This window comes from Aulonocara sp. 'chitande type north' Nkhata Bay, linkage group LG12 (assembly GCF_057382095.1).
Source record: "Aulonocara sp. 'chitande type north' Nkhata Bay isolate Kocher_YH1m ecotype deep benthic linkage group LG12, A_spYH_male_GT1.1, whole genome shotgun sequence".
NCBI lineage: Eukaryota > Metazoa > Chordata > Actinopteri > Cichliformes > Cichlidae > Aulonocara > Aulonocara sp. 'chitande type north' Nkhata Bay.
The window spans coordinates 24,469,203-24,496,117 of NC_141355.1; the positions used below are offsets into that span (position 1 = coordinate 24,469,203).

The window sequence follows — 26,915 nt, forward strand, 5'->3', positions numbered from 1 at the left end:
TGAAGATAGTCACTGTAAAGCACTGAGTTCGTGATGCAGGTATTTATGCTGAGCTATCTCCATTGTGGAGAAACCGAGTCTATAACTATCACTTTCAATTGCTTTTTGCAGTTTGACCTAACATGAGCTGCTGAAAAGATCTGCAACTTACTTTCAGTTTTTTTTAATTTCTGTTAAAATAAATGTACCCACATATATACCAAGAAAAAAATAATTTTCATTACTTTAAAAATGGGCTTGTGAATAATATTAACAGGAAAAGATCAACTCTGTGCTTTAATATCTTTAATGTCACATAAAGGTGTGGCATAAGTCTTTCCAAAAGCATCCTTTGCTCTGCTATGTGTCATGTGTTTGTCAGAAGTCCTCTTATTTGAAAGAAGAAGAAGAAGACATTTTTTGCTACTCTCCTAGTGTAGTTGGTCCCACGTTTGTCCAAAAAGCAAAATATCGTTGGTTTGATTCTGAAAAGAGACACAAATCCCACCGGTGTATGTCAGAAAGGGCATGTGTTGTAAAAATAAAATAAAATAAAATCTGCCATACTGTCCAGTATGTGGTGATACTGTGTCTGATCAGTAATCTTTTTTTAATCTGAAATGAAAATTTCATCTTTAAGTGAAGACATTAGCTCAGGCAGACTGATAACCGAAGCACAAAATTAAAACCACAACAAAACTGAAATCCTGTCAAATCCAAATCAATGTGCTTTGTAAAACCCAATCCTTGGATCCAATCAATGAATCCTTTAACTATCCTCACCTGAGATCTAACGCTGGGACGTTTTAAGACTGCTTGAACAAAGGAAAGTATAGATTCCTCCAGTCTTCACAAACAAACTAAATCCTGTGAGGCTCCACAGCCCCTCCAGCCCTGAGCCGCAGCTGTTGCCAGAGAGATAAACATAAAATCCCGTCAGTCTTCCAGTTTATGATGCATTATTACACATAAAAATATATGAAATGCTGGACAGCAAATAAGTGCCAAGTCACAATATGACTGGATTCTATTGCACTGTGCTATGGTTTTTTTCACTTACATCTTCAGCACTGCACCAAATCCTCCACACAGCTGAAGCACCTTGTTGACAAGCCTGAGTTGTACGGGGCTGAGGGCGAAGTGAATGCTCAGAGCTCAGAGCGCCACCTCTTCTCGCCCTAAACCGCCTTCGGAGCGAGTTGTCCGCTGGTCTGCCGTTTAACCCGAAAGACTGAGAGCACTTGCTGCATGTCAGACTAGCTGTCTTGCTGGTTTCCTGCATGTACTCAATCAATGATTTAAAAAACATCTTCAGGTCCAGTGGAAGAGAAGGAGGAGAGCAGAGAGAGGAGAGACGAGATTGGCTCTGTTTTCTTTGTGTTTAGTGCTGATAATGCATGTACAGTTTCGTGCTTGCGTCTCTGAGAGCAGAAGAATGTGTTAAACTGTGTACATGAGTATTAAAGCTTTTACTTTTTTTTTTTCCAGGAGATGTGAAAGCGTGTGTGTGCTTTTATCCATGCGCGAGAGTATTTATGAACGATACGGAAATGGACGTTTATATTTCTAGCTGACTGCATTTTCCAGGGCTTTCTTTAATGGCTTTGTGTTCCGGTGCTGAGCTGCTCCTTCCTACATATTTCATGATGTTTCCTGTGCTCCTCATGCTACACTTCTGCTTCTCAACAACAGCGCGTCTCCTCTTACCGCTGCTAGGAGACCTCCATCTCTTACTTTATCTGCTCTTTTTTTTTCCTCTTTGCATTTCTTATTTTGTCAGCTTTTCCCAATTGTCCTGCATATGTAGGTCAGAATAAAATGACAAACATATAATGAAAATAGGAAAATTGAAAGAACTGTGTGTTTGAATAGTTCCTAAAATGTACTTCTGAGCACAAACCACGACTGAATAGAGTGTAATGTCAGTCTGGGATGCCCTTGATTCCTTTAACTTTTCTCTAAGGCATCAGTTCAGTTGACTCTGGATTAAAGACACTGGTGCATTAGCTGCTCCCTTTGGGGACACAGTATTTGGCACTGCATAGATAATCCTGAAGACTTTAAAGTCTCGAAACACCCCACCCAGTATAATTACTTGTAAGGCAATATCCAGCGCAGTGCAGAAAACAAAGGGATGTTCAAGTGACTTGAACAATTCAAGTAACTTTGCAGTCGTTTTGCACTTTGCTAGGTACACCTATCCTATACCTTGTTGATGTCAGAGGAGAATGATGAGGCAGCTTTGAGCCGACAGGAAGGCAAAAGTAACTCAAATAACCATTTGTATGCAGAAGACCATTTCTGAACACACAACATCTCAAACCTTGAAGCAGGTGGGCTAAAGCTGCAGAAGACCACACTGGGTGCCGCTCCTGTCAGAATAAGAAAATTGAGGCTCACCAAAATTGGACAATAGAAGATTAGAAAAAGGTTGCATGATTGGATGAGTCTCAGATTATGCAGTGACATTTGGATGGTAGAGTCAGAATTGACCATAAACAGCATCCTGCTTTGTATCAAAGGTTCAGGTTGTTGTCGATGTATTGGTGTGGGGGATATTATCATCAATTAAGCATAATTTAAATGGTACTGCCTACCTGAGTGTTACTGCTACTTCATGATCACAGTGTAGCCACTTTCTCTGATTCTCATCATGGATGTGCAGCTGAAAAACAACTGCTGCTGCTGTTTGTTGCTGCCTGCTGCTAATTAAGACAGGTCTGAAGGCAAAAGGAGGTCCAACACACTAAAAGCAAAGTGCGACTAATAGAGTGACCGGTGAGTGTAGGTAGTAAACATGAATGATATAAAACAGGCTTAATATAAAGGACGCGATAAGGGATGATAAGTTTATTTTCTTTACAGTGAAAGTTATGAATAAATGGTCTTAAATTTAACCTCTTGCACTCTGGAGGTCTCCTTACATGTGGTGCATTTACTGTCTGCTTTAAATGTAACAAATATACGATTTCTGCTCATCACGTTTGGTGGAATTGCACTTTAGAATCTCCAAAAAGAGGCTCGATAACTAAGATAAATAAGAGGCGATACTGACTGATTTTTATAAGGCTGTTGTTTGAAGTTTTAATCAAGTAGAAGAAAAAAGTGTCAATATTTGCTAGAAGTTTTCAATCTCATTCTTCCCCGGTGATACAGATAACACTCGCATTGTATTTCTGTTGTTGGAAAGCTTGTAGGAGCCAATTAGGACTCAGTTCTATAAATAAGAACCAATTTTTATCCAGTCAAGAGAATGAAGCGCTACCAAACACTGAGGCAGTTTGAAGCTGGAGTTGCTCATGATTGTGTATGGTGCTGTTTATTACTGAAGTATGTTGGAGGTTAATTGGCAGTATAAAGAGAAAGCAAACTGACTGCTTAAGAAAGCTGGTGTCAGACTATAATTCGTCAGACACGGCTGATCAGTGTGTCATCCAGGTGCACCATCTCGTTTGTGGCTTCCTTAGTCTCTACAGAGCCCGAGGATTTTCACTTTGGCCTCGCAGTTGTGAAGCTGTTGCTGGTTACTGACTGATTTGGGAGATGGTTTTTCAGGTCGACAATAAAAATAGTCTGAACGATTAATTTATTTGAAAAAATGCGCCAACAGAATAAAGCGTTTGTTTTTCCGTCACATCTTTGTGTCCGTTAATGAAAATATCAGACTTTAACTCCAAGAGCTTGTGCTGAGCTTAAATTGATTAAATCAGATTTATGTAGGGAAAATGTGTTTGTTGCTGCTGTTATGCTGACCTTTACCTGACTATAGATCACCCTGATGCTTTTTTGTCATTGTTATTAGTTGATAAAAATATGGGGTTAGGTATGAATTCATCATTTATATTTTGGCTGCTCTCTTTAGGGGTCACCACAGCACATCATCTGCCTCCTGTTATCCCTTGCATACTCTTCTGTTAGAGCCTTTCCTCTCTAACTTTGTCTCAAAACACTCCATCTGAGCTGTCCTTCTGCTCTGCCTCCTCATTTTTGTTTTTTGTTAGTGCTATTGTCTCCACATCATACATCACAGCAGATCTCACAACCATCTTGCGATCCTTCCCTTTCACTTGTGCTACTATCCTTCTGTCACAAATCACCCCTGTCACTTTCTACTCGCTCCACCTTGCCTGCACTCTCTTCTTCACCTCTCTCTCTCCATTGCTTTGAATTGTTCTTTTATTTTAAATGTATATTTATTTGTTGCCCTGGTTTCTAAATGCTGAATGCCAGAAACTGTTTGAGAAATCATCAGTTAAATGTAAACATTAGTGGATATGGTAAGGTGACTTTTATTTTTGTTTTTGCATTTCACAAACAGCAAAGAGCAAATGATTAAAAATTAAACTGGGTTTCAACTGTGTTGACATAATCAGGGCTGGACAAAACCTGAAAGTATACCAACCTAGTAAAACAATAGGTTAATTTAAAGCTCTAGTCATTTACAAACATGTGAAAAAGAAAGTTTTCACTGGACTCTGTCCAGTGGGGGAAAAAGTTCACAATTTTTATTTCCATTGGAATTAAAAAGGCTCGTAGCAGCCAGGTATACTCATGCAAGTGTAAACATCTCTATGGAGCACAATTTTTGGCAGTTTGCTGGTCTGGATCATTCAGTTTGGTGTTAAGACCATGCCATGATCGCCCCAGAAATTTCACCCCAACGTCTGACCTTACAATGCTCAGATAAATAATTAAAAAAAAACCAAGAGCTACATTTTAGAGTTCACAGGCCTCAGCATGATAAATGTCAAAGTTCATGATGCACAATTAAAAATGGACTGAAAAGGCGTGACTTTTTTAAGAGCCACAGAGCCACATTTGGAGAACATCAAACACAACAAATCAAGTATAAACACCTCATACCGAGCGCAACGGGACAACATTTTAGGCTTATTTTGTGCCACAGGACCGGGCACCTTGCAGGCTCTGAGTCGACCATGACTTTCTATGTATACCAAGTCCATTTGTTGGGCAGCTGGAGCTTGGCAGAAACTGGGTCATACAACAGGGCAATGATCCCGAGCACAGCAGCAAATCTACAACAGAAAGTCTGAAAAAGAAATGAATCAAAGTGTTGCAATGGCCCGGTCAAAGTGCAGACATCAAGCTGATTGAGTGGTGGGATGTTAAGAAAGCTGTGCATAAATGAAAGCCCACAAAGCTCAATGAACTGCAGCAAAGTTGTAATGAAAAGTGGGCCAAAAATCCTCCACAACAACGCGAGAGACTGATAAAGACACTGAGACACACCGTTGCTGCCAAAGGTGTTTCTGCAGGCTGTTGAATCAGGGGAAACACTTCGTTTTTTGTGTATGACTGTTATATGATTACGAGGAACACAGGACACATAACATCACTGTCATTTTTTCAATTTTCTTCACTGTAGTGCACAAATTTGTTAAAAAGGCTCATTTACAGCCTAAAACAAATCGTGTACTGTGTGGCATTCAAAGAAACCTGAAATCTAACTGTTGGGAGAACCTGCAACAGCAAATATGAAGTTGGAAAGACAAATTAAAGGGGACAAAAGCTTTTTAAAACCATGTTTAGAATAGAATAGAATTCAACTTTATTGTCATTGTCATGTCACAAGTACAAGGCTACGAAATGCATTTTGCATCCATCCAGAAAGTTCTTTAGCCATAATATAAATATATAGATATATTACAGAAATGGGTCTGTTATAAGTATGAGGGTACAAAATATGGGTCTATTATGGGTATGTTACAATGTACGCGGTATGAAGGTATGTTATGAATATGCTATAACTATAAGTATGTACAGGCTATGAACAGGATATAAATATGAAAACTATACAGAAATATGAAATATAAAACGATACAGTTTTGCCTCGTAGTCTTTAAACCTTTCAACTTTTTGTTTGTTTTTTCATCAGATTTGATCCAGTTTTAATGACCAGATTGATAATAAGTTCCCAGATAAGTGGCCATTTAGGAGACATTTTAAGATTGCTGCTGAGTGAGGAGACTTGCTTCTGAGAAAGACTTTTTATAATACATATAAATCTGACTCAGCAATATTGAGAGGTATATACGACGAGTACTTCTGTTCTAGTTATAGTAATATGGATTGGGATGCGGTTGTGTGTGTATCAGGAAGAACGACTGGATTTCTCTCTCTTAGCCTATGGTCTATGACTGGGAAAATATTGTCATACAGGACAGTGACAGCCTCCAGAAGAGTGTAATCATGTTTAGGAGAACATATTGACAGCAGTGTATAAGGCAGGCAGAGAGCGAGTGGGGATATGTGGCATGTGCCTGCAGCCTACATCCTGGAGGTTGGAGGTGAATGAGTCCAACCTGCTGCTCTCATGTTCAGTGGCAATGTTAAGTCCAACCAGCCGAAGGGGAGACGTCAAGATCAATACACGGTGGCGTCCTCTGATTTCCTTTCACTCGTTTTCCTCCCATCCTCTCTTCTGTCCTTCTCCTCTTTCTCTCTATCATCTCCCCCGGCATCTTAACTTTCCGCTCCTCCAACTCCCGCTCCCTCTTTCACCCCACTTATCCTCTGCTCCATTTTCAGCTTCGCATTTACCGCTCCGACCACCTTTTCTCACTTTCTATTTTTGCCTGCCTCTCATCAATATCTTCTTTCTGTCTCCTCGCCCCCCCCCCCATCTCCTCCACTCTCTTCTTTCTCTCCGTCCCTCTCCTCTGTGACAGATCATGTATAATTAAGGGAGATCACTGTGCTTCATGAGGCCAACATCAGTCAGCTGTCAGCGCTACACCATGCGGGTGTGTGCAAACGTGGATGTGTGTGTGCATTTGGAGGGACCATGAAAGATTTAATAGTTGCCACCGAGCCAAAGTTCTGCAATTATGGACATTAATTTGCTACAGATAAGAGAAAGACTGATATGGCAGTGCAAAAGCATGATTACAGGGAACTTTTTGAAGTTTGTAATAAATGCGTTGTTTCTATTATAGTATAGGTCATCAATACGTCCCCAACACAGTCTATTTAAAGGAGCATATCAGCTATGGCATTGTTTTTCACTGTGTTTCCATTCCAGCTGGTCAAGGAGAGGTGTCTGTAGACATCTGTCTGTATGTGTTCAAATAAAGCTGAGGCAGTGCTCTTGTTTTGGCTAATAGGCATTCTTTGAAGAAGCTTATAAATAGCATCAGTTTTCTATTCTTATCCTTCCTGCCGGTGCCTCTTTGATGCTTTCCCGAAGATGAGTGAAGAGAAATAATCTTTTTTTTCTTTTTGCAGCTGAAAGACAGCAGTAAGAGATGAGACAGCAGGGGATAGAGAGGGAGGGACACATCAAAAGAACGGGGTGGATAGGAAACAAAAATGAGATGATAAACAAGAAAAAATATAGGATGACATGGTTGGGTGGAAACACGAGCCGTGAAAATGGCATCGAAAAATCAACAGGGTGTTGGAAGGAACGGGAAAGGAAATGAGGTGGCGTGGCTGTGGAAAAAAAAAGATTAAGAAGATTAAAACATGAAACAGACTTGAAATGAGACTGGCAGAGCGAGCGGATTTTGGAAAAGGAAGACGGGGCAGAGAAAAGAGCGAAGGGTAAACCGGAACACGCGGCGGTATATAAACAGAAAAGAATTCACAAAAGGTGGAAAAATTGGGATTTTAAAATGGAAAAAGAGACAAAAAATAAGTAGGAGTGGAAAAAGTAGGTCACACAAAGCAGGCTGATGTTCAGTGTCGTGGTCTCGTTGGCTGTCACCACACTGGGAGTGAAAACCACTGCAAACACACTTAAACATTTTAATGCAACAGTTGTTTTTATTACCACACATGAACTCCAGACAATATTGGTCTTTAGACTTTCTCACAGCAGGACATGGTCCCCTTCAGACGTGCTCTCACTACTGGAAATATTCTGTGGTTTCAATGGTGGTTAATGAATAATGTGTGCTGGAGGCAAGACACATGACATGACTTGCACTCCTCTCACGTGAGCTCAATCGCCCGTGAGTTTGTGCAAAAGAGATAGCAGGTTAATGACCATTCACGGTCAGACGTTTGCACTCCTACATACAGATCCAGTGGTGAATGTGTAGAGGAGTTAGAATTTTGACACAGAGACAAAATTTCCAATATCTAATCCGAGACATCATTTTGTGGTTCTTCCTATATAGTGGTGTGAAAAAGATACAGTGCTGTGACCGTTTTGATGATGCTCTGCAGTCCCAAAGCCTTTAAATGGCTGTGTAACTGTTTCCAGACTGATAGATGTGCATAACTTTGTTTCTCATCTGTTTTGAGTTTTTGAGTAGTAGATTGTGGCATAATGTGTTGCTATTTGAGATCTTTTAGCCTACTTCTCTTTTGAAGATGGTTTCTACTGGCTGTAGTTAATAGATGACCGTAGCTCAACAGGCAGAGCAGGTCATTCACTAATTTGAAGTGGTTGCTCCAGTCTGCATCCCTAAGTATCCTTGGGCAAGATACCGAATTCCAAGTTGTTCTCTGATGCATATGTTGGTGTATGAATGTGTGTTAAAGTTAGACAGAAAGCTCTTAGGTGTAGAAAACAAAGTGCTGGTGTGAATGTGTGAATGAAGCATGATGTTTAAAGCACTTTGAGTGCTCCAGTAGAGCAAAGAAAAAAACAACAACCCCTAAATGCTACATAATAACCTGTCCATGTAACTCTTATTTCAGTCATCAGGCCTGGGTGTGGCTCATGAAATTGAGCTCCGGTTTCCAAAAAATTTGATTAATCACGGTTAATTTGGGATTTAATGATAGGGAGTAATTACTTTGTAACACAGAGAGTTATCTTTCTTTTTCTTCATCTTTTTAAAAACGTATCTATGTATAGGAGATATGCAATACAAAAAGCATGCATAAGGAAAAGGACAGTGTTCTTATCTTCTGCTGCAATCACATCTGGTTTATTGAAGCTCTGTCTTAATAGATTCCCCCCTCACTTTTAAAAACATCTGGCAGATGTGGTTAAAGATGCTGACCATACTCTCAAACTGAGAGTTAGGATTTAGATTGATGGTTGCTCCTGTCTCCGTTTCTGTTGTCAATATTGTCCTTTTAAAGCAAGTTCACAGAAAGAACTTTCAAGCAGCTACATTCAATTTATTCGATTGCATGAAGATAATCATGTTATTATTAATGCTTCTTTCAGTGAGGCTGTGTACATAAACCCAACAACCGACATTTGTGCTTGTGTTTTCATGGTTTGTTGGTAACAGAATGAGCCCAGATGCACTTCCCTTTGCTTTCTGCCACATTTCTCTGAATATGCAAAGGCTGACAGAAGCAGACGACAGACTTCTGCATTTCCGAAACATCTTAAAAAGCATCGTTTCAACTGTTTCTGAATTTAGAAAAGGACTATAAATAGAAAAAAGAAAAACAGAGACATAGAGAACAAAACAGTCTGTGTGTTTTTTGTGACGGCATCAATGGCCTCATCGTGTGAATGTGCAAACATGGTGTATCAGCTCTTTTCCCTGGAGGAAATGCACACCCTTACGTATTGTACCATAAACAGAGGAGGATACGTATGATGGACTAATTTGTGCTTCAAACATGCAAATGAGCAAACAGTCAGTTTACAATAACTCACAGGTTTTCACACGCGGCTCCGCTTTTCTGTTCTCGTGGATTTCTCGATCGTTTGGCACAAATGTAAACATTCTGCGGTGCAGAGATAAGACAGCTGCTTCGGTGCTTCCTTTGTATTCATACCAGCAGTGTTGCATCTCCAGTCATGCCATTATCGTCACACCTCTTTTCTCCCGCAATCTGATGACAATCCATTACACAAGGAGCTGCTCTTGCTCCATATAGTGATCTTTTTTTTATTCTTATCACAAAGCGTAACAGACCGCGCCCCCAGCCGTGAGCTCGAGGTGTGCATCTAACATGTTTAAGATCACGTAGGGTAATTTGTGCATGCTTTTGAGCTCATGTACAATGTGTTCATGGGAATCTCTGGAGCACGGCACTGTAGGTGATCATAGGGTAATTATGTTTCCCTCCTGTCACACTGAGGCAAGGTCACAGTCATCATGAGCACTGCTCCAAATTGTACAAGTGTAAATATATTTAAAAATAATGATTTTGAGAGGAGGCACATTAACATTATATCGCAGGAAAACGGCATCTGTGTTCAGGCCCGTCCAATAACGTCGCTGCACCACCTCAGCTGAATTCTGCTTATACACTTTGTCTACAAGATGTGCTAATTCATGCAGTTTTGTAATGAAAAACTTAAACACCCTTGTCACTGCAGTGTGAGCTCAGTTTAATTATTTAGTTCACAGTAGTTTAATGCTTCTTTTGCAATCATAGTAACCAGCATGAACCAGGGGAAGCGCTCCTCATGTGTCTTTGAAAAGTGTTCTACAGAGGTTTGGCAGTCAGGGAAAAACATAATATTGTAATCATCACATCAAAACTATATAGATTTTTGCAAGTCCCTCATTTTTTAGTTTTCCATGTATACTTGTGACCCTGTGTGGATTACAAAAACAATCCAAAATAGATCAAAACCTGTGAGCCCAAAATTACTGTGACATCCATGATGAGCATCTGTAAACGTCTGACTATGAGTGCACAATGAGCTTAAAAGAAAAGCTGGTCTGTAGCTCCAGGCAAGAGTCCATCACTGTTGTGGGTCACTGGTTGAAGAGGTGAAATCAGCACCCTCTCTAATGCAGCGTTTGAGATCAATACTGAAGCTGTGTGAGTTTCATTCTGACACACGGCATGCTGCCTTTTCTCTTTACACTGCATCTTTCTGTGCCGCCTTTCAGTAAAAAAAAGCAAAACAAAGACAGCATAGGTCTCCTAATCAGAGATTTATGGGTAAATGGTGTGATGATAGGAGGCTAGAGAGATAATGATGCTGAGGTCAGACCAAAGATTTCTCTACTTATAAAGTGGATGTTGCATAACCCAGCTCCAGACAGGAAGTGTTTGATCCTCTGCTGCTTTCTTCCAATTATAGAAACTGCATTTCCCCAGTGGATAACTTATGCATTTTCACGCTGTCTATGGAGCTTACTTCAAAAATCTGTTTTAGACTCTGCCGACTATCTCCGTCTATCTTCTGGCGGTCTACAATCAAAATGGTCAAAGTAGCCATGAAGAATAAAAAATTGAATAGATCTCTGCAAATCAAATTAGTCATTTGGTGGAAAGGTAATGATGTATGGAGTACCATGAGATAGTCTTTGAGTGTTAACATTGTGTATTCAATTAAAAAAAGCAATAAATCAATGCTGAACATGCCATATATTCAGTTCAGTCACACAGTGGGGAAGGGACGAAAAAGGCAAAGTGTCGTGTTGCAAAATAACGAGGAGAGTTTAAACTCTGTTTTTATCTCCTAGCTGCGTGTGTTCCTTTCCCCACATCCCATGTCCCACACATTGATTTGTCTCTGCAGTATCCTCATCAAGCCTCTGGATTGATCCATTCGTTGGGTGGTAAACACAAACTGGCTTTAGAAATATTGGCACTGTGAATAATAGGACACATGCACAAAAGCCTACTCGCACACATCCTAATTGGCAAATTAGGAGGAATTGGTCCACTTGTGACTTAAATTTCAATTTCCCTGAAGAGCAGCAGCAATGACAACAAAGAGAGAAAAGCCACAAATTAATGTATCATTTGTTTGAATGGCAGTTACTTGGCTTTTAAACTGGTTGGCGTGGAGGTAAAGAGGGCAAACCATTATTTTTCAATCCCCCACCACCCACCCAGAGGATGCAGATAGGAGTGAGAGTAGATTTCTTCACGGGGGCATCACAGGAATTTAACACTGATCTTCACACAGTGTTTCAACTCAGCCAATTAGGTATGCCGTGTCATGAAGCAATTGCGTCTCAGTTGATAAGGAGGAGTCATAATTGAGCTGGCATGCATGTTAATTAAACAACAAGCGCTGTTTAACTAGGCCAATGTACCCAGGGTCCTAGTGCAGAACTGGTAGTGGTCACAAAGTCATGATCAGAACAAATAAGATATCTGTGATGAACTTCAGCTACACTACATACTGTACAGTCAGAGTATCATCAGGGGTGGGGGAGTACCTTAATCACTATTGTCAGTACATACTGGTAATGTGACTTGCCACACATGCTTACCTCAAAAACTGACATGATGACGCTCCTTAAAGGAAGTTGGTCTCAGGTTTTTTTTTCTGGCACGTTGTACTTGAAACCCCCCACAAAGTTCACAAAATGTTCAAAAAGTTGTTTAAACGCTGCTTAAAGAGTCAGTCCCTGGACTGCTAGAGATCCTCATCACATGCTGCTATGACAATGCAAAGAACCTTATCCAGCGTAATTACACAGAGAGGAAGTGAGGTATAGACTTCTAAAAGTCAAGTCAATAAAAAGCTGGACTAAACTTGCATTACTGAAGCCCTGATTAAGGGGTAGAGCAGGCTATTTCTCCTGAGGAGAATCAGAATCTCGTCCGCCCCCATGTCTGAAATCCAATTTGTTCTGTGCATCTGTGAAAATGGCATCTCCCCGTCCTTACCTTTCATAGTAATTTTAACAATTTAGGGACAGATGGCGATAAAATCTAAACGTGTAAGTCAGGCTGCAGCTGTGGCCACACAGAGGCTTAAAAGTGAGACAATTACTGGAGTGAAAGACCACCAATGACTGTTTCTGGTGATTTCTCAAGGACAGAGTCCACCAAGGCTGTTGGTGAGTCGCGTTTACACAGGAAGCAACTATCAGCACATCCCTTAACACATCCCAGCCTGATTCTTCTCGGCTTCACTACAGCACCAGACACTTTAACACCCACTCGCACAATGTACACTTTCAGATTTTCAGTTTAAAAATTTCACGATTGTTTATTTTATTTTAATTCACTTAATGTACATAATTCAGTTACTTACTGCATATAATGTGGTCTGTTGGTGAGTTACGTCCTAACAGGAAGCAACTCATCAGTAATAGTCAATGATGTTCAATCGATGACAGGCAAACTGACAGCTGGCAACACAAAGTGGGTGATCCTGAGTTAACATTTTCTCAACTTTGAGGTGAGGAAATGCAGGTGAATGATGCCATTAATTGGCATATGACAGGTTGACAGGTACATTAGAAGGTTCCCTAGGCAACCTGAACCTGGAATATTGCAGAATGATGCGTGATGACATCAGCAACGTGATGGCCAGAGACAACAATTAATATACGACAATAAAAATGCAGATGATTGCGATATGACAGGGTGGTAAACACATCAGAAGGTTACCTAGAAAATTTGCATCACTTTGCCACTGATGGCTGATCAGACGTTCCAGGCTCTGGTTGTCATCCTGCCCTCTCATTGGTAGTTTCTTCAAGTACTTTGAGGATGAGTAAAGTTTGAGTCTGGACCCACGCATTTTATGCCGCCATTGCCTATTTCGCCTCTTGTCACAAAAAGGCGAGGATGGATGAGTGTCATTAACTTTCTTTAGTTGTTGGTCTCCACATTGCTGCTACTTGTTCCTTGTGTAGACACTTAAAAATGTTCATGCTGACTAGGCAAAATCATTCAAACATTCGAAAACTACAGTACTCAAATACTCAAATTAAAATAGAAGATTTGGGGGAAAACCCTGAAAACTACGTGTTTCCACACAACTTTTCAATTGGGCATTAATCCATGTGTTCCAAGTTCATTTCCCAAAATGTAATTAGCTTTGTAAATGAATAATAGACAGACACAATAAAACATCTGTGTCTTAATGGTTTTTTTTGTTTTGTTTTGTTTATTTGGCCAGAATTTGGACTGGACTGGCTGTAAGGAGGTTAACCATGGTAGTGGATGGACACACACACTCGAGCACACATGTCAACGTGCACTTTGCTTGTGCTAAACTGACTTCGCTCCACACTGAGGTTCTATTTGCAGAGTGTGTATGCATCTCTGTCTTTGAGCGGGGCTGAGAGAAGAGCACTTTGCCATCATTAGGTGAGATCATGTAGAGACAGGATGACTGGGTTAATCTTTAATGCCCAGCCTTTGGATATATAAAATATGTATTCAGGCCTTGTTGGACATGACATAGACTCTTTACATCTCTCTTCCTCTCTGCTTCACCAGTCAGTCTCTCTTTTTTATTCACTCGTTCTTTTAGCTCTATGTTAGCTGCTCTCAGCCTCTCAGTATGTTTGGCCCTGTTTCACTCTGTCTGGTTTGTTTCTCTTTATTCTCGCTTGGCGTCAGTCCAACACTCTTTGCTCCACGAGCGTCTGCCCGAGAACTAGACGGAGAAAAGGTGTCGTTTGATGATCTGGCTGGAATCAGCTCACAGCGTGGCTGTTTTTATTCCGTTTCGTCTATTTTTCTCCTCCCTCCATGGATCTCTCTCTGTTTTCTCTTCAGATTTAACATCTTCGTAACACTGTTGTCAGGGATCAGCCAAAAAAATCCTAAAGAGATGTAGACAGATACACATCAAAATGCATGGATGCTGATGGAGAAGTGCAGCTTAAAGAGACAGAGAGTGATTTTTTTCTAGGTTATTTACATACAACCCACAGGTGAACATGGACACACTGAGAATCGCAGCTTGGACACATTTGACTAATGTTACTGGTGATATACTGGTAAACCTGGACCAGCCAGTAGGGACATGCAGCAAACAGGATTACTGACAGCCAATTGATGTTGTGGTGATATAACACAGGCCACAGGGGAAATCCACCTAAGACTGCTGTTGAAAATTTTTAATACAGTTTTGGCATCTTGTATTCAACCAAACACCCCAGCAAAATCCTCCACGTCACATATTATATAAAAAATGGTTTAATTAAACTGGACAGGTTTCACCAAGGAAAAGGTGAACATATTTAATGATGGTGTGAAAATAGTTGCATAGTGGTGTCAGCAGCTCCGCTTATCTTTACGAGGATTTACAGTGAGTTACGGCTCATCATTGAACTGTCACAACTTTATTGTCTGAGTGCTGTTGTAGTGTTGTTACATGCTTGCAACAGGCCTCTTTATTGACTCAAAAATCTATAAAACAAAAATCTGCTGTATGCTCAGCACTAATCCACTTAGAATCAGACACAGTTAGCAACTAGCTGGCAAACAAATTTGAGCATTTTGTATCTCAGGACCTGGATTTATTCAAAGGATGTCAGATGTCCAGAACCACAATCCAATTTCCTTGCTGGTTGTGTCACAGATTGATCAAAATTTAATCTTAAGAGGTGGTGATGTGACTGTGATGACCGCAGCCCTGTCAGATGGATTCAAAAACCCTGATCATTTTACAGCTATAGCTAATAGCTATAGCAATTACTTCATTCATTATTGTGTTTAAGTCTTTCTTTTTTAATCTTACCTTTAGCAGTTTAACCATACTTTACAATTTCGCCTGGTTCATTAGCAGTTTCTCTGCTAATCACATGTTTAGTAAAATAATTTAAAGGTTTTATTTATCATTTCAGGTAACAAAGCTGTTTATCCACTATATTTAGTTTGTAATTTCAACTCATAAATAACACTATTAGCTAAGAAGCATGGACTTTAAGAAGTTAAAATACATCCTGTGCTTTTAGCAAACTGTTTTAGGCATAGCATTAGCTAATAATTATGTTTGTAGTTGTGTACCTGGTTTTAGAGTCATTTGTGTATTTTAATCATGTATGCATTAACTGTTACCATTGAGGTAACAGTTAACTCCTCTGCCTGAAGCTGTTTAGGACCACTGAACAGGTTGAATATTAATAGGTTGAGCTCATCTTTACGTGTATTCTCTGGCTAATGCAAAAGTACACTGACCAAAATAAGGCTACTTCAGAGGCAGCTCATGTTTCAAACCACCTGCAGATACCTGTGCAGGTATCAGACATTAACACAGTCGTCTTAATGTTAAGACACAGACGATTTATATTTTTGAACCTCTTTTTCTTAAATAGCAGTAATTTGGTACTCCCAGCACTGATAAACAATCTAGCTGATTCTCCTTTACTGTTGGTTGCACTGACCTGGAAATTCTGGCTGTTACAACAGTGTATCTTTGTGAATTGACTAAGGCTGTGTTTAATGTTTGCTTTGCTTTATTTGGTGCGTAACAAATACAGCCACGGTGTCCTGGACACATATAACTGTTGGTTTTTGAGTGGCTGCTGTGACATTTACAGCAAACATCTTATTTTCAGAGGCTGTTCTGTCAACACCTTGAGTCTAGTGGTACATATAACAGTGTGTTTGCTGAGTTGTTTACTGAGACATGCAGCATGACTCACTAAGAAATGTATTTAAAAGGTTGTCTTGGCAAAAACATTACAGTATTTACAGAATTCAACATATGAACAGGAATTAATATTTGTGTAAAACTGAGGATAAGTGAATGCAACGCCAGCAAATGAACTGATTTCACAGTTTGTGGCATGCTGCAGTGATGATAATGATGCTTTGATGTACTTAAAATAAAGGCTGTAGATGCTGTGTAACTTCTAGGCATATAGTATTAGTACAAAATATTTGCATGGGCTTTGTGCCTGGAAAGAAATTAATTTTTAATTGAGAAATGGTTTTGGGGTTTTTTTGGGTTTTTTTTGTCTACCTACAAGCAGAAAACACATATAATATAAAAAAAAAAGACACACAATTGCCTTTAAGATTTACATTAGATCAGGAAGATTAAAGGCACAACCTTAGATTTCAGTAAAAAAAAGAAAAGATATTTATTTGTAACATTAGTGCACAAAGCAATTAGAAACTCCAAGCAGCTACATTACTGCACCGAAACTGATGAAATAGTTGAGAGCTGATGGAGCAACCAGATGGAAAATGGTCCATGCTACTATTCTTTGCAGACTTTGCACTGTAGCTCCAACAATGTGGGAAAAAGAATAATGAGGAAAATCAGAGCAGGAAAAATTTCCTAAATAGTGCAAAAAAAAGAAAGCTCTGCTTTCTTAAAGATTAAAATCCGGTCAAATATATGGGACATCTGAGGCTCAGGGCCGTTAGTCTGACAAACAATCAGCCGTGCAAATGTGCTGAAAATGTGCTTCTGTTAAAGCCATTTAACAAAGTCAGCTGATGTCAGCCACTACACTGCATTTCACTTGCAAATCTCTGAAAATAGAAATAAAGAGCAAAGCTAACGACCTTACCTTGGCTGCTGATGAGGTGCTGTTCATACTGACCACTGCTGATGAAGCAGCCACTGGACAGAAAAGAGCACCATAAGGATATAGGATGCTCTTATAACCTTTGAAACAGATCATTCTCAATCCAGATGAACTTTATTTTTATCATCCTTTATTTATCCAGATAAAAGCCTCATCGAGATTAAAAACTATTTTTCAAGCGAGACCTGGTCAAGCCAGAGGGAGCGGGACTTTGTTAGTGCAGCTGAATAAATTTTAGAAGTAACTGACACACAGTCGTGCTTTTTAACGTGTGAGTGTGCTGCTTACTCAGTGCACAAAATGTAGCCGTCCTTAGCACATCCATCTGTGCAATCACGTGAAATATGTTAATGCATTTTTGCTTTTGTGCAATTTTTTTGCTATATTCAATAAGACTGTATAATATGTCCCTTAACTAAGAGTCTAATTCATTTAGAATTAAATGGAATTTCAACGTTTTTCACCTAAAATTCCAGCATAATTAAATTCACCTGGTAATAAAAATAATTCTAGGTAGTGCATAACTAGGAATGTTAAAGGAAGTGAGACACAAATTAGACTGAAAGTTATATTAGGAAGTGCTATAAAAATCCAAATTCCCAACTAAAGTTTCCTGATTAGGCGATGTGCTGACAGGCAGTTTTATTGATGAGATTTGGTCAGCTGTGGGTCTGACTGTATGTGATGACGCTGATGCTTCCCGGGTGATGAGTAAATTCCAGTCTCAAGGGCAAAGACATGATATCTGAGTGAATCAATCAGTTCTGCTAAACCAAGCACAGAATCCACCTCCTTCAGCAGGTTATAGAGCAGTTATAGGACACACACACACACACACACACACACACACACACACACACACACACACACACACACACACACACACACACACACACACACACACTCAGAGCTGGGATCTTTGATGCACATAATATTAGCTTTAGTCAAGAGGTTAAAGGTAAAAATTAAATGTGTACTTGTTTTGATATGTATTTCCTTAAATGAGCTAAAAAGCATAATTTTTTTTAAAACTGCTCATCCAACTGTCCCAGCTGACATTTGGTGTCAGGTGTGGTGTAATCTAGACGGTTTGGGCAAGTACAATATAATAACAACAAAAACACTGTCTATAAAATAGGCAGACAAAAAGCAAATCTTTAGACTTTAGATATATCCAAAGTTATAGAGAATGCTAAGACGTAGGCAGGTCAGTACACTCAGCAGGAAAATCATACTGAGCATCTGAATGAGTAGATACTGACTAAGCAGCTGGCATTAAATGCAGGGTGCTTATTGATTACACAGTGTTAGGTCCTGCAAATAGACTGTATTTATTGGCACATTAGGAGGCCGTGTCCAGAACACCATCATAACAGATATGTCAGCAGCAAGGGACCAAAAGGGTGCTGACATATTTCTTTCCATTAACATGTTTCACCGTGATGAAATTATGAGAGCATCAGAGGAGTATTACCCATGAGGGTTCATTGTGGGCACAATGCAGTCATGCAGCATCTATCAGACTGAGCTCAGAGGTTTATGGTTTTTATCAGCATAACTCAAAAGACGGGTCACGTGTCCTAAACCGATGCGCTTTATTTCTTTGCAGAGAGACACCAGAGGCCAGTTCCTGTTGGACCATGTGTGCAATCACTACAACCTGCTTGAGAAAGACTACTTTGGTATTCGATATGTAGATCCCGAGAAACAAAGGGTAACTATGATACACACACACACACACCTGTCCGTGCACACTGCACACACCATAACCATGATATCTGTTATCATTTTCATTACCAATTGAGACTAGTTTGTACAAAGGATCAGGAAAAGCCTGTCATTTATTCCCAGAGCCCAGATCTTTTGTTTGTCCAAGTGAAGCCAAACTGAGGTGGGGACATTAACTAGATGTGGATTTATCAAACCAAACATGCATTTTCCTTGTAAAACCTAAAATAAAAGTTGGAAACACTAATGGTAAAGCATAAAGGTGTTACCAGAGTTTTCTTCTTTACCAGAGGAGTGATCACAGGACCTACACAGCCGGTCAGAGCAACGCTTATATTTAGAGAAATGTATGTTTATGAAAAGTGCTTTCAAACCGCATTTTTCACTTTTTACTGAAGACTTCAGTCTATAAGTATGTGGTTAGTTTTCCAACAGCCACATCTTAGTAAAGTGGGGATTTATGATTCTGCTGAAAATCTGCTTCATAACCACAAAGCCCTCTGAAACACTATGCCTACCCTACCCCTACTGTTCATTACCACTGATTGCTCATGTGCATTTCTGGCTACTTTTTTGTAATAGTTTTTGAATCTATCAGTGAGAGAATAACATTTATCATCTCAGTATTAAGGATAACAATATATATCAATATAACGACTCACAAATGTCAGCAGATACCTGGACGGAGAGTGCTATCGTAACTGACGTAGGAGAATGTGAAAGGAAGTGGAAAAACCAGACCCTGGGGGCACAAGCACAAGCATAAATGCCGGCAACGACGTCTGCCACGTCGTAAGGTTTAAAAATATACCAGCAGAAGTCTAAATCAGGCCTAAGGTGCAGCATCTTTTTCTCTGTAATCTTTGAGGAGTCTCCTTCCTCTAAATCTGGCTGCTCTTTTACCCCGGCTAACAAATTCTTCTCCTCAATTTAGAAATTCCACTTATACACAGCACTCAGCTCATTACGGCAGAATCACACCTACTAACAGGAAACAGTGGCAGTGAGTCAGCACAGGCAAAGTATGAATGTTGAATATCAGTCTGGAAGCAGCTGATACATTACATTACAAGTTCAAGTGCCAAATAATAACAAGATCAGTCTCCATATTTCAAACAGCCCACACAAAGAACAGACCAGACGCTTGATCGTAGCAGAAGCTCAGCTAGACTGTTTTTTTTTCTTAATGCAAAGCAAGGAAGGAAAAATAAGGGAAAATGTGTTTTAAGACAAACTGAACATGCAGTGTCATGCAGTCCAGAAACTGTAACATAATACTTTGAATTGTATGCTTTTGACAGTAAGATGGATCAAAAAGGTCAAATTTGGTTCTATTCAGGAATATAAGATCATCATGTCTCCCTAAATCTCTAAATCAGTCTCTTAAAGTAATAATGTAGTAATAATCTTTTTTATGACAGTTTAAAATACCAGAGATCTACCAATGATACAAATGAGATTTTCTAAGATAATTTTTGAATTAGCTCTCAATCCAGTCCTGTAGTTTCTTTAGTATAAATTTGATTATTTTAGGGTAACATTTTTGGTCTTTCTCTCTTTTTCAGCACTGGCTGGAGCCCAATAAACCCGTAGTGAGGCAGATGAAGTGTGAGTGCCCTTTCTGTTTCCATTTCTGTGTCAGCATGTGTGTATACAGATGCAAAGCATCATGCATGTGTCTGTGTATTTGCGAGTGTGAGTGTGTTTTCTTATGCCGTGCATTTGTCTCTGAGGGTCACTCTGGTGTGAGGGGTCAAGCATGGCAAACAAGCCGACACCACCACAGGGACTCTAACAAGGCCATAACATCGTACGCGCAACATTGTTAAAGTGACGGGATAGGAGTACAAAAAAATCAGTTTGTTATTAATTAAAAACAGATACATTTTATTTGTTTATGTAATAATAATTAAAAAAAAAACATTTAGATCATCTAGGTTTAAGAGTTTTATCACCCACCCACCTGTGACAGAGTCAGGCAATGTTGGACATGAGTTTTTCCTCTGAAGTCCCGCAGGGAGACCAATGGAGACACAATGAAGACAGACAAAGTGACAAGAGAACTGTTTCTCAGAAACACAAAAAACTGCCAGAGGGACAAGTGGCCTAAAAAGGAAAAAAGTCACACGTTGCAAAGACGTTGCAGTGGAAGACAAGCTTATGAGAGTACAAAAACAAGTAAACAGCCTGCCTGCCTTATGTGCAGGCCTCATTCAAAGCTTCATAACAATCACCACAAACCGGAAAGATATTTTTACTTTCCATCTCCAGAAAAGGATGCAGATTTTATCTGATTACTTTATTTGTCTGTTTTGTTGTCCCATTTTTGACTATTCTGTTTGTTTAACAAGTCCTTAGGATAATGCGATGTAAGACAAAATTCATTTTCTGGATGTATCCATGTAAGGTTTACCGAAATGAAATATGCAGTGACATAGGTACACGTATACAACACCTCATTAATACAAATATCTAATGAACCAATCACATAGCAGCATTTAGGCATGTAGGCATGCTCAAGACAAGTTGCTGAAGTTAAAATCGAGCTCTAGCCTATTACACATAGAGACACTGAACCATCAACACTCACATTCACACCGATGGGCAATTTAGAATCACCAATTAACCAAACCCCACTAGCAGCAGTTCTCCGGGCAAAAATTCTTTGTTAATGTCAGATGCGACTAATTTGAGGTGATAGGAAGGGAACTCAAATAACCGCTAGTGAAACAATCTAAGCAGAAGAGCATCTCTGAGCACACAACATGTTTATCTTAGAAGCACATGGGCTACAGCAGCAGAAGATGCCTTTCCTTGACCCTTCCTATCTTCTGGAAACAGGACACTGAAGCTAAACTAAACTAAAACGACAAACTCAAAGAGAACTGGGGTTGTACCTGGTGTGGTCTGCTGCTGCTCTAGCACTGAATACTACTTCTGTCAGCTAAGATTAGGAAACTGGGGCTACAATTTGAACGAGCTCACCAAAATTGGGCAGTAGAAGATTGAAAAAATGTTGCCTGATCTGAAGGGTTTTAATTTCTGCTGCAACAACACTGACATGGTAGGGTAGAATCTGGAATAATAATATCTTTCATCATTGTGAGTTTTAAATCCAGTAGTGCAATATGGATGAAAGTTAATAAAATTGCATGAAAAATTAAGCATGTTTTGAAAACAGAAGGGTCCATCACCCTCAAAGAGAAAACAGATTCACTTAAGGAAACGAGAAGCGATGGAGACACAAACACACCAGATTTTTTTTATTTATTTATTTTTACCAGGAAACTGCAGCTCTAGTTGTGTCTGGGCTTCAGTTTAGCTCAATGTTTGTTCCATTTGATTAGGTTTCATGGCTAACCTTTCTATTTGGCTTTAGGGAAAGGTCAAGTTTTCACATTTTCAAGGTCACCAGAGTGGCATTTAATGTGTCCCTGGAGGCCACTTTTACGTTGTAATAAGAGTTACACAAACAGCCCGAGGGGTTGTTTTCAAGCTGAGCACAGCCTCCTTTCCCCTCTTGATGTTTGCCTCTGATAGATTTGGCCAATGTTTTTTCAGTATAACTATAATAACCTTGAGAATGTGACACATATAATCATACAATCTAAGTACCCTAAAAGAGGACACAATACAAAGGTGAATAAGAGAGTGGTACTTGTTTTCACCTTTGTTTTCCTTCGTTTCCACTTACTCTTTCACATCTTTACATTTCTATCTTGTGTTGAAAGATTGCAGCGGCTTTCCTCCGACCCTCCTTTTCTTTCTGTGTCTCAGTCTGAAGTTCACTAACCCTTTTAATGACTGTCCTGTTCTTTCTGTCCTGTTATAAATTAATAAAAGAGCTATTAGCGAAGTATTCTGCTCCATCGGAACATGTGTGAGATGACAGAAGGGGGAGGCTGAGGATATCAGTGAAAACTGGAAGGGAGAGAGAGGGAACAAGGGGGGGAAAGTACTAAAAAGAGACAGTGATAGATAACGTAACTAAAGAAAGAAGAAAAATAGAGCGAAAAGAGGAGATTGGAGAGACGGTTTGAGATGAGAGAAGCTGACAGAGTGAAAGAAAGAAAACGAGATTAGAGGGGAGTTGTTGAATAGATCTGAGTTGCACTGACACATCAGTTCCCTGTGGCAGGATTTACTCCCAAATTAGGTTTCAATGTGTGCGTGCACTTGTGTTTTATTTCGTCTTTGTGCATCCCAGCTTACGTACGTTGGCAAACATCACATTTGCACGGCCATGTCTTTCGCGCACAATTCACTTTCTCTACAATGTTTTCCAAAAAAACCTCTTCGTCCCTTAAGCTTGAGAAATAATTATAAGCAGCTCAAGTTCTTTGGGAGCGGGTGGGAGGATTGGCTCTTTCAAATTGCTCAGCATGTATTATGTAGATGTGTGCTGTTTTTCATAGCCGGATAATACCGCAGAGGATCCTGCCATTAAAGGGAGAGTGGTGAGGGCACTCTGGATGATTTCTATCCCATGTGAAATGATACTTTCTTCCTCCTTGATGTTGACTTCAGAATGCCTATCAGATACTTTTGCATCTTTGTTTTAAGCGTCTCTTTGCCTCATCCTCTTTGAAATCTCTCCATGTGCACTCAAAATAACTCACATGTGCACGTGTGTAAACTTCGCCTGTGAGAACAGCAAAGACAAAACAACTCCTTCATTTTTCTAAGATTTGTAGCGTATGAAGCACAGGTGATTCAGCTGTTATGTTGGATTTATTTCTCTAGTTTAAATGTCTTTCTGTAAACCATCCCTGCTGTTTTGTAGCTGTTAATTATATAATAACATATATATTTTTTTTTCATCTGCTGACTTTTTAGTCTATAATCACCCAAAGAAGGTCAAAGTTTCCATTTCTTTTTTTTCATTCCCTTTTCCCAAGTTTCATTAATAGCCTTCAACACTTTGTCACTAGCAAAGGCCTGAACCCGGAGGCACATTTATGGATATGAACTTAAAAAACCCCAAACTTTCAAATATTAGCTTTCAACATTCATGTGTCAGAGAAGGCAAATTCGAGGCTACAGACCCTCTATAATGGATATGGACCCCGTGGCGTCTGTAACCATAATATTAGATTTTCTGACATAGTTCACAGGCTACAATTTTTTCCACTCTCAAAATTGGCAAAGAGTACCCTCAAAGCAAGCAAATGTAGAAAACCACAAAATTGGATTGATTGTGTCCATCAGAAAATTCAAATTGCAAAGCTGCCACACAGGAAGTGACATCAAATCTCCGCAATGCTTTGATCTACGCTTTGAACCAAACATGGAGTGAAAATTTTATATCGAGCAAACAAAATTCTGGCATTTGATCACTAGATCCTCAGACCAAAGCTATCAGTTAACTGTTTAACTGTAAGTAAGCGCCAAAGACACCAAATGGGAGTTGAGTTGGGTAAAGGGTCCTTTAAGATGTTTTATTTCTTTAATAACCAAAATAAAATAAATTCAGACTTCAAAAAAAATCTTATCTGTGCTATTTTCACTTCAGGAAGTGTAAATTATTTATAATGCATTATATACAATTACTGTATATAATTAAATCTGTTGCTGTGTATGATGGTTTCCTCTCAGTGTTTCGGTGTTTTGGTGTTTGTATATCTTGTAAATGTTCTAACTTCACAGGGTAAACATTGAATATGTTTATAAGCAGATGAGCTGTGTGAGACTTCAGAAGGGAGTTGAAGCTATCGCTGTCATTTGATCCAAACCCTTCAGCCTGTTATTGAGTATATGTGTGTGTGTCTGTGACCGCTTATGTAACCTTGTGTATGTATGTTACGGTGCATATTTAAATACTATTCAAAGCACAAATCCTCTCCTAGAGATATGAAATGCTTTAGGACTCAGATCAAAGGAGAAGAAACAGACCCCAGTTCAAGTGAAGCACATGCCCATGTGTGTGTGTGTGTGTGAGAGTAATTACTGTAATTATGAGGTGACTAATCAGTATTGGAGACATGCTGTGGTTTCTGTTTTTGTCCCCAGCTTCTTCTTCTACATAATCTTCATGGCTCCTCTGTCCTCTCTTCCCCTCATTTATCTTTCCTCTTCTTTCCTCTTCTTATCTGTTTCTTAAAATCTTCTACTTTCCTTCTGATTCCCTTTATCATATCTGTCAAGCTTATCTCCTCTTTTTTCCTCCACGTTCTAACAGCCTTTTAACTTTCCTTACAGTTTCTGGTCTCTCTTAGTTTTTCCATCTCAACATCGTGTCTTTCTTGTCTCCAGCAGCTCAGCAGCCGTACACGATGTGCTTCCGGGTCAAGTTTTACCCGCATGAGCCAATGAAAATCAAGGAAGAACTCACCAGGTAAACAAGCACTGGCAATGGCGTATGAGTGACAGAGAAAGAAGGCAGGCTGAGAGAAAATGTAAAGTATTTCAGAGGATTTTCATGGACAAATATCTCTAGAGAGAGGAATTGAAAGAATTGAAAATATCCAGTGAGTTGAAGTCAATATGAAACAAAGCCTCTGAAAAATGTATTTGCCATGCAGAATTAAGGAAAGTCCAACTTGGTACTAGCAAGCTATACCTAATAAAAATATGTTAGTGACAGATGAAGACATTTGGCTAATTTTGTCTGACTGATTTGTCTAAAAACAGACTATTATATGACTTATAAAACTATTTCAGTATGCGTTATTAAATGTTCTCAAGTGATTGATTACTTAAAGTTGGGCATTGACTGAACACAGTGCAAACACACCAGTGTTATACACTGAGCCAGACGTGAATGTCATGGCTACTGAACGGACCCACGCGCAGACAGTTCTTTCAAGGAAACAAAAGGGGATTTATTTACAATAGGGATCACCTTAGTGCAAAATATATGTACAGTGAGTTGGGAGGGGGTCCAGGGCTCCAGGGAGAGAAGGGGGGGGGGGAATCCACACACACGCTTCCTCTTCCACTCAGTCACCGCCACCGCTCCTCCGCACACACGCACTCCTCTTCAGCCGCACTCGCTCCAACACTCCACACACTGCCCCACTTGGACAGGTCCGGTGATTCGGTCCAGAATCTACAGACAGAAGGTCAAAGGTTAGTTCCACAACATAAAACACGTGTAAGCGATTCTTCTTTGAATATGCCGCGAGCACGAACTCAGGTGGTTCGACGTCCCAGCGGTGAGCTGCTCTGTGCCACTGCCTTAAATAGCAGCTGGGGAAATCAGCCAGATCAGCCGCAGGTGGACACCATCCACAGGGGTGCGTGGGCCAAGAGTGAGAGCCTGTAATGAGCTCCACCCAGGCAGAGAGGAGGAGGAGAGACAAAAAACTAAAACTAACAACAACAAAACCTGTAGCCAGCGTGGGCCAACCAGAGAGACACGGGGACCGTGACAGTGAAGGCTCTCAAAACTGTAGATGAGCCCATGAAGATACTATATAAGTAAACAAACTAAATAAAAGATTTGGAGAGAGTCTGCTCCACCACCAGCGCCACCTCTGCCAAAACAGAGCCAAACACACAAAGCTTCTCTCAGGCGCGGTGATAATTAGAGACACTCACCCAGCAGGGACTTGTGTTCTCTGCCCTACGTCTTACCAACTCTGCTTCTCTTTATCAGTCCTAATTTTCTCTTCAATTCCTCCATCCATTCACTTCCATCCTTTTTCCTCTCTGCCTTCGCTTGTTTTTTTTTGTCTTTCCGCCCCAGTGTCTCCTCCCTTCCTGCTGTCGATCGTTCTTCTTCCTCACTGTCATCTCCCCCTCCACCCTCAGGTGTCTCTTCACACCTTTCAAGTCACGTTTCCGCGTCTTTCTGTCCTATATTTTTGTCTTGAGATATTTCTGGAACCTATCCCTCTTTTCTTGCCTAATTTCAACTTAGCTGAATTCTGCTTCAGTTTTTCTCCAGATGTATTATTTATTAGCTCTTCCTCCCTCTGAAAGAGCTGCGTGTCCATTTCTGTTCATTCACGTGTCCTAAAGAAACAAACAACCTCTTCTTAGAGTCCTAAGGAAAAGCATCACACTGGCACACTACTTATAAGTTTGAAGTGGAAGATGAAGTTGAGATGAGTCGGAAAAGTTCAGAAGGAA

The 26,915-nt window shown here is 39.9% G+C and overlaps 1 protein-coding gene across 3 annotated transcripts in view; it reads left to right on the plus strand.

The window, feature by feature from the left end:
- Window positions 1–26,915, plus strand: part of frmd3 (FERM domain containing 3) — a 62,775-nt gene that overhangs the window by 1,396 nt on the left and 34,464 nt on the right. For 2 of the 3 annotated variants that reach the window (XM_086314571.1, XM_086314569.1), the window contains exons 2-4: window positions 18,724–18,828; window positions 20,408–20,450; window positions 25,095–25,176. In XM_086314571.1, the coding sequence (XP_086170697.1) occupies window positions 18,724–18,828; window positions 20,408–20,450; window positions 25,095–25,176 (230 nt within the window). The remainder of the gene's footprint in view (window positions 1–18,723; window positions 18,829–20,407; window positions 20,451–25,094; window positions 25,177–26,915) is intronic. The other variant, XM_086314570.1, reaches the window with a different exon arrangement.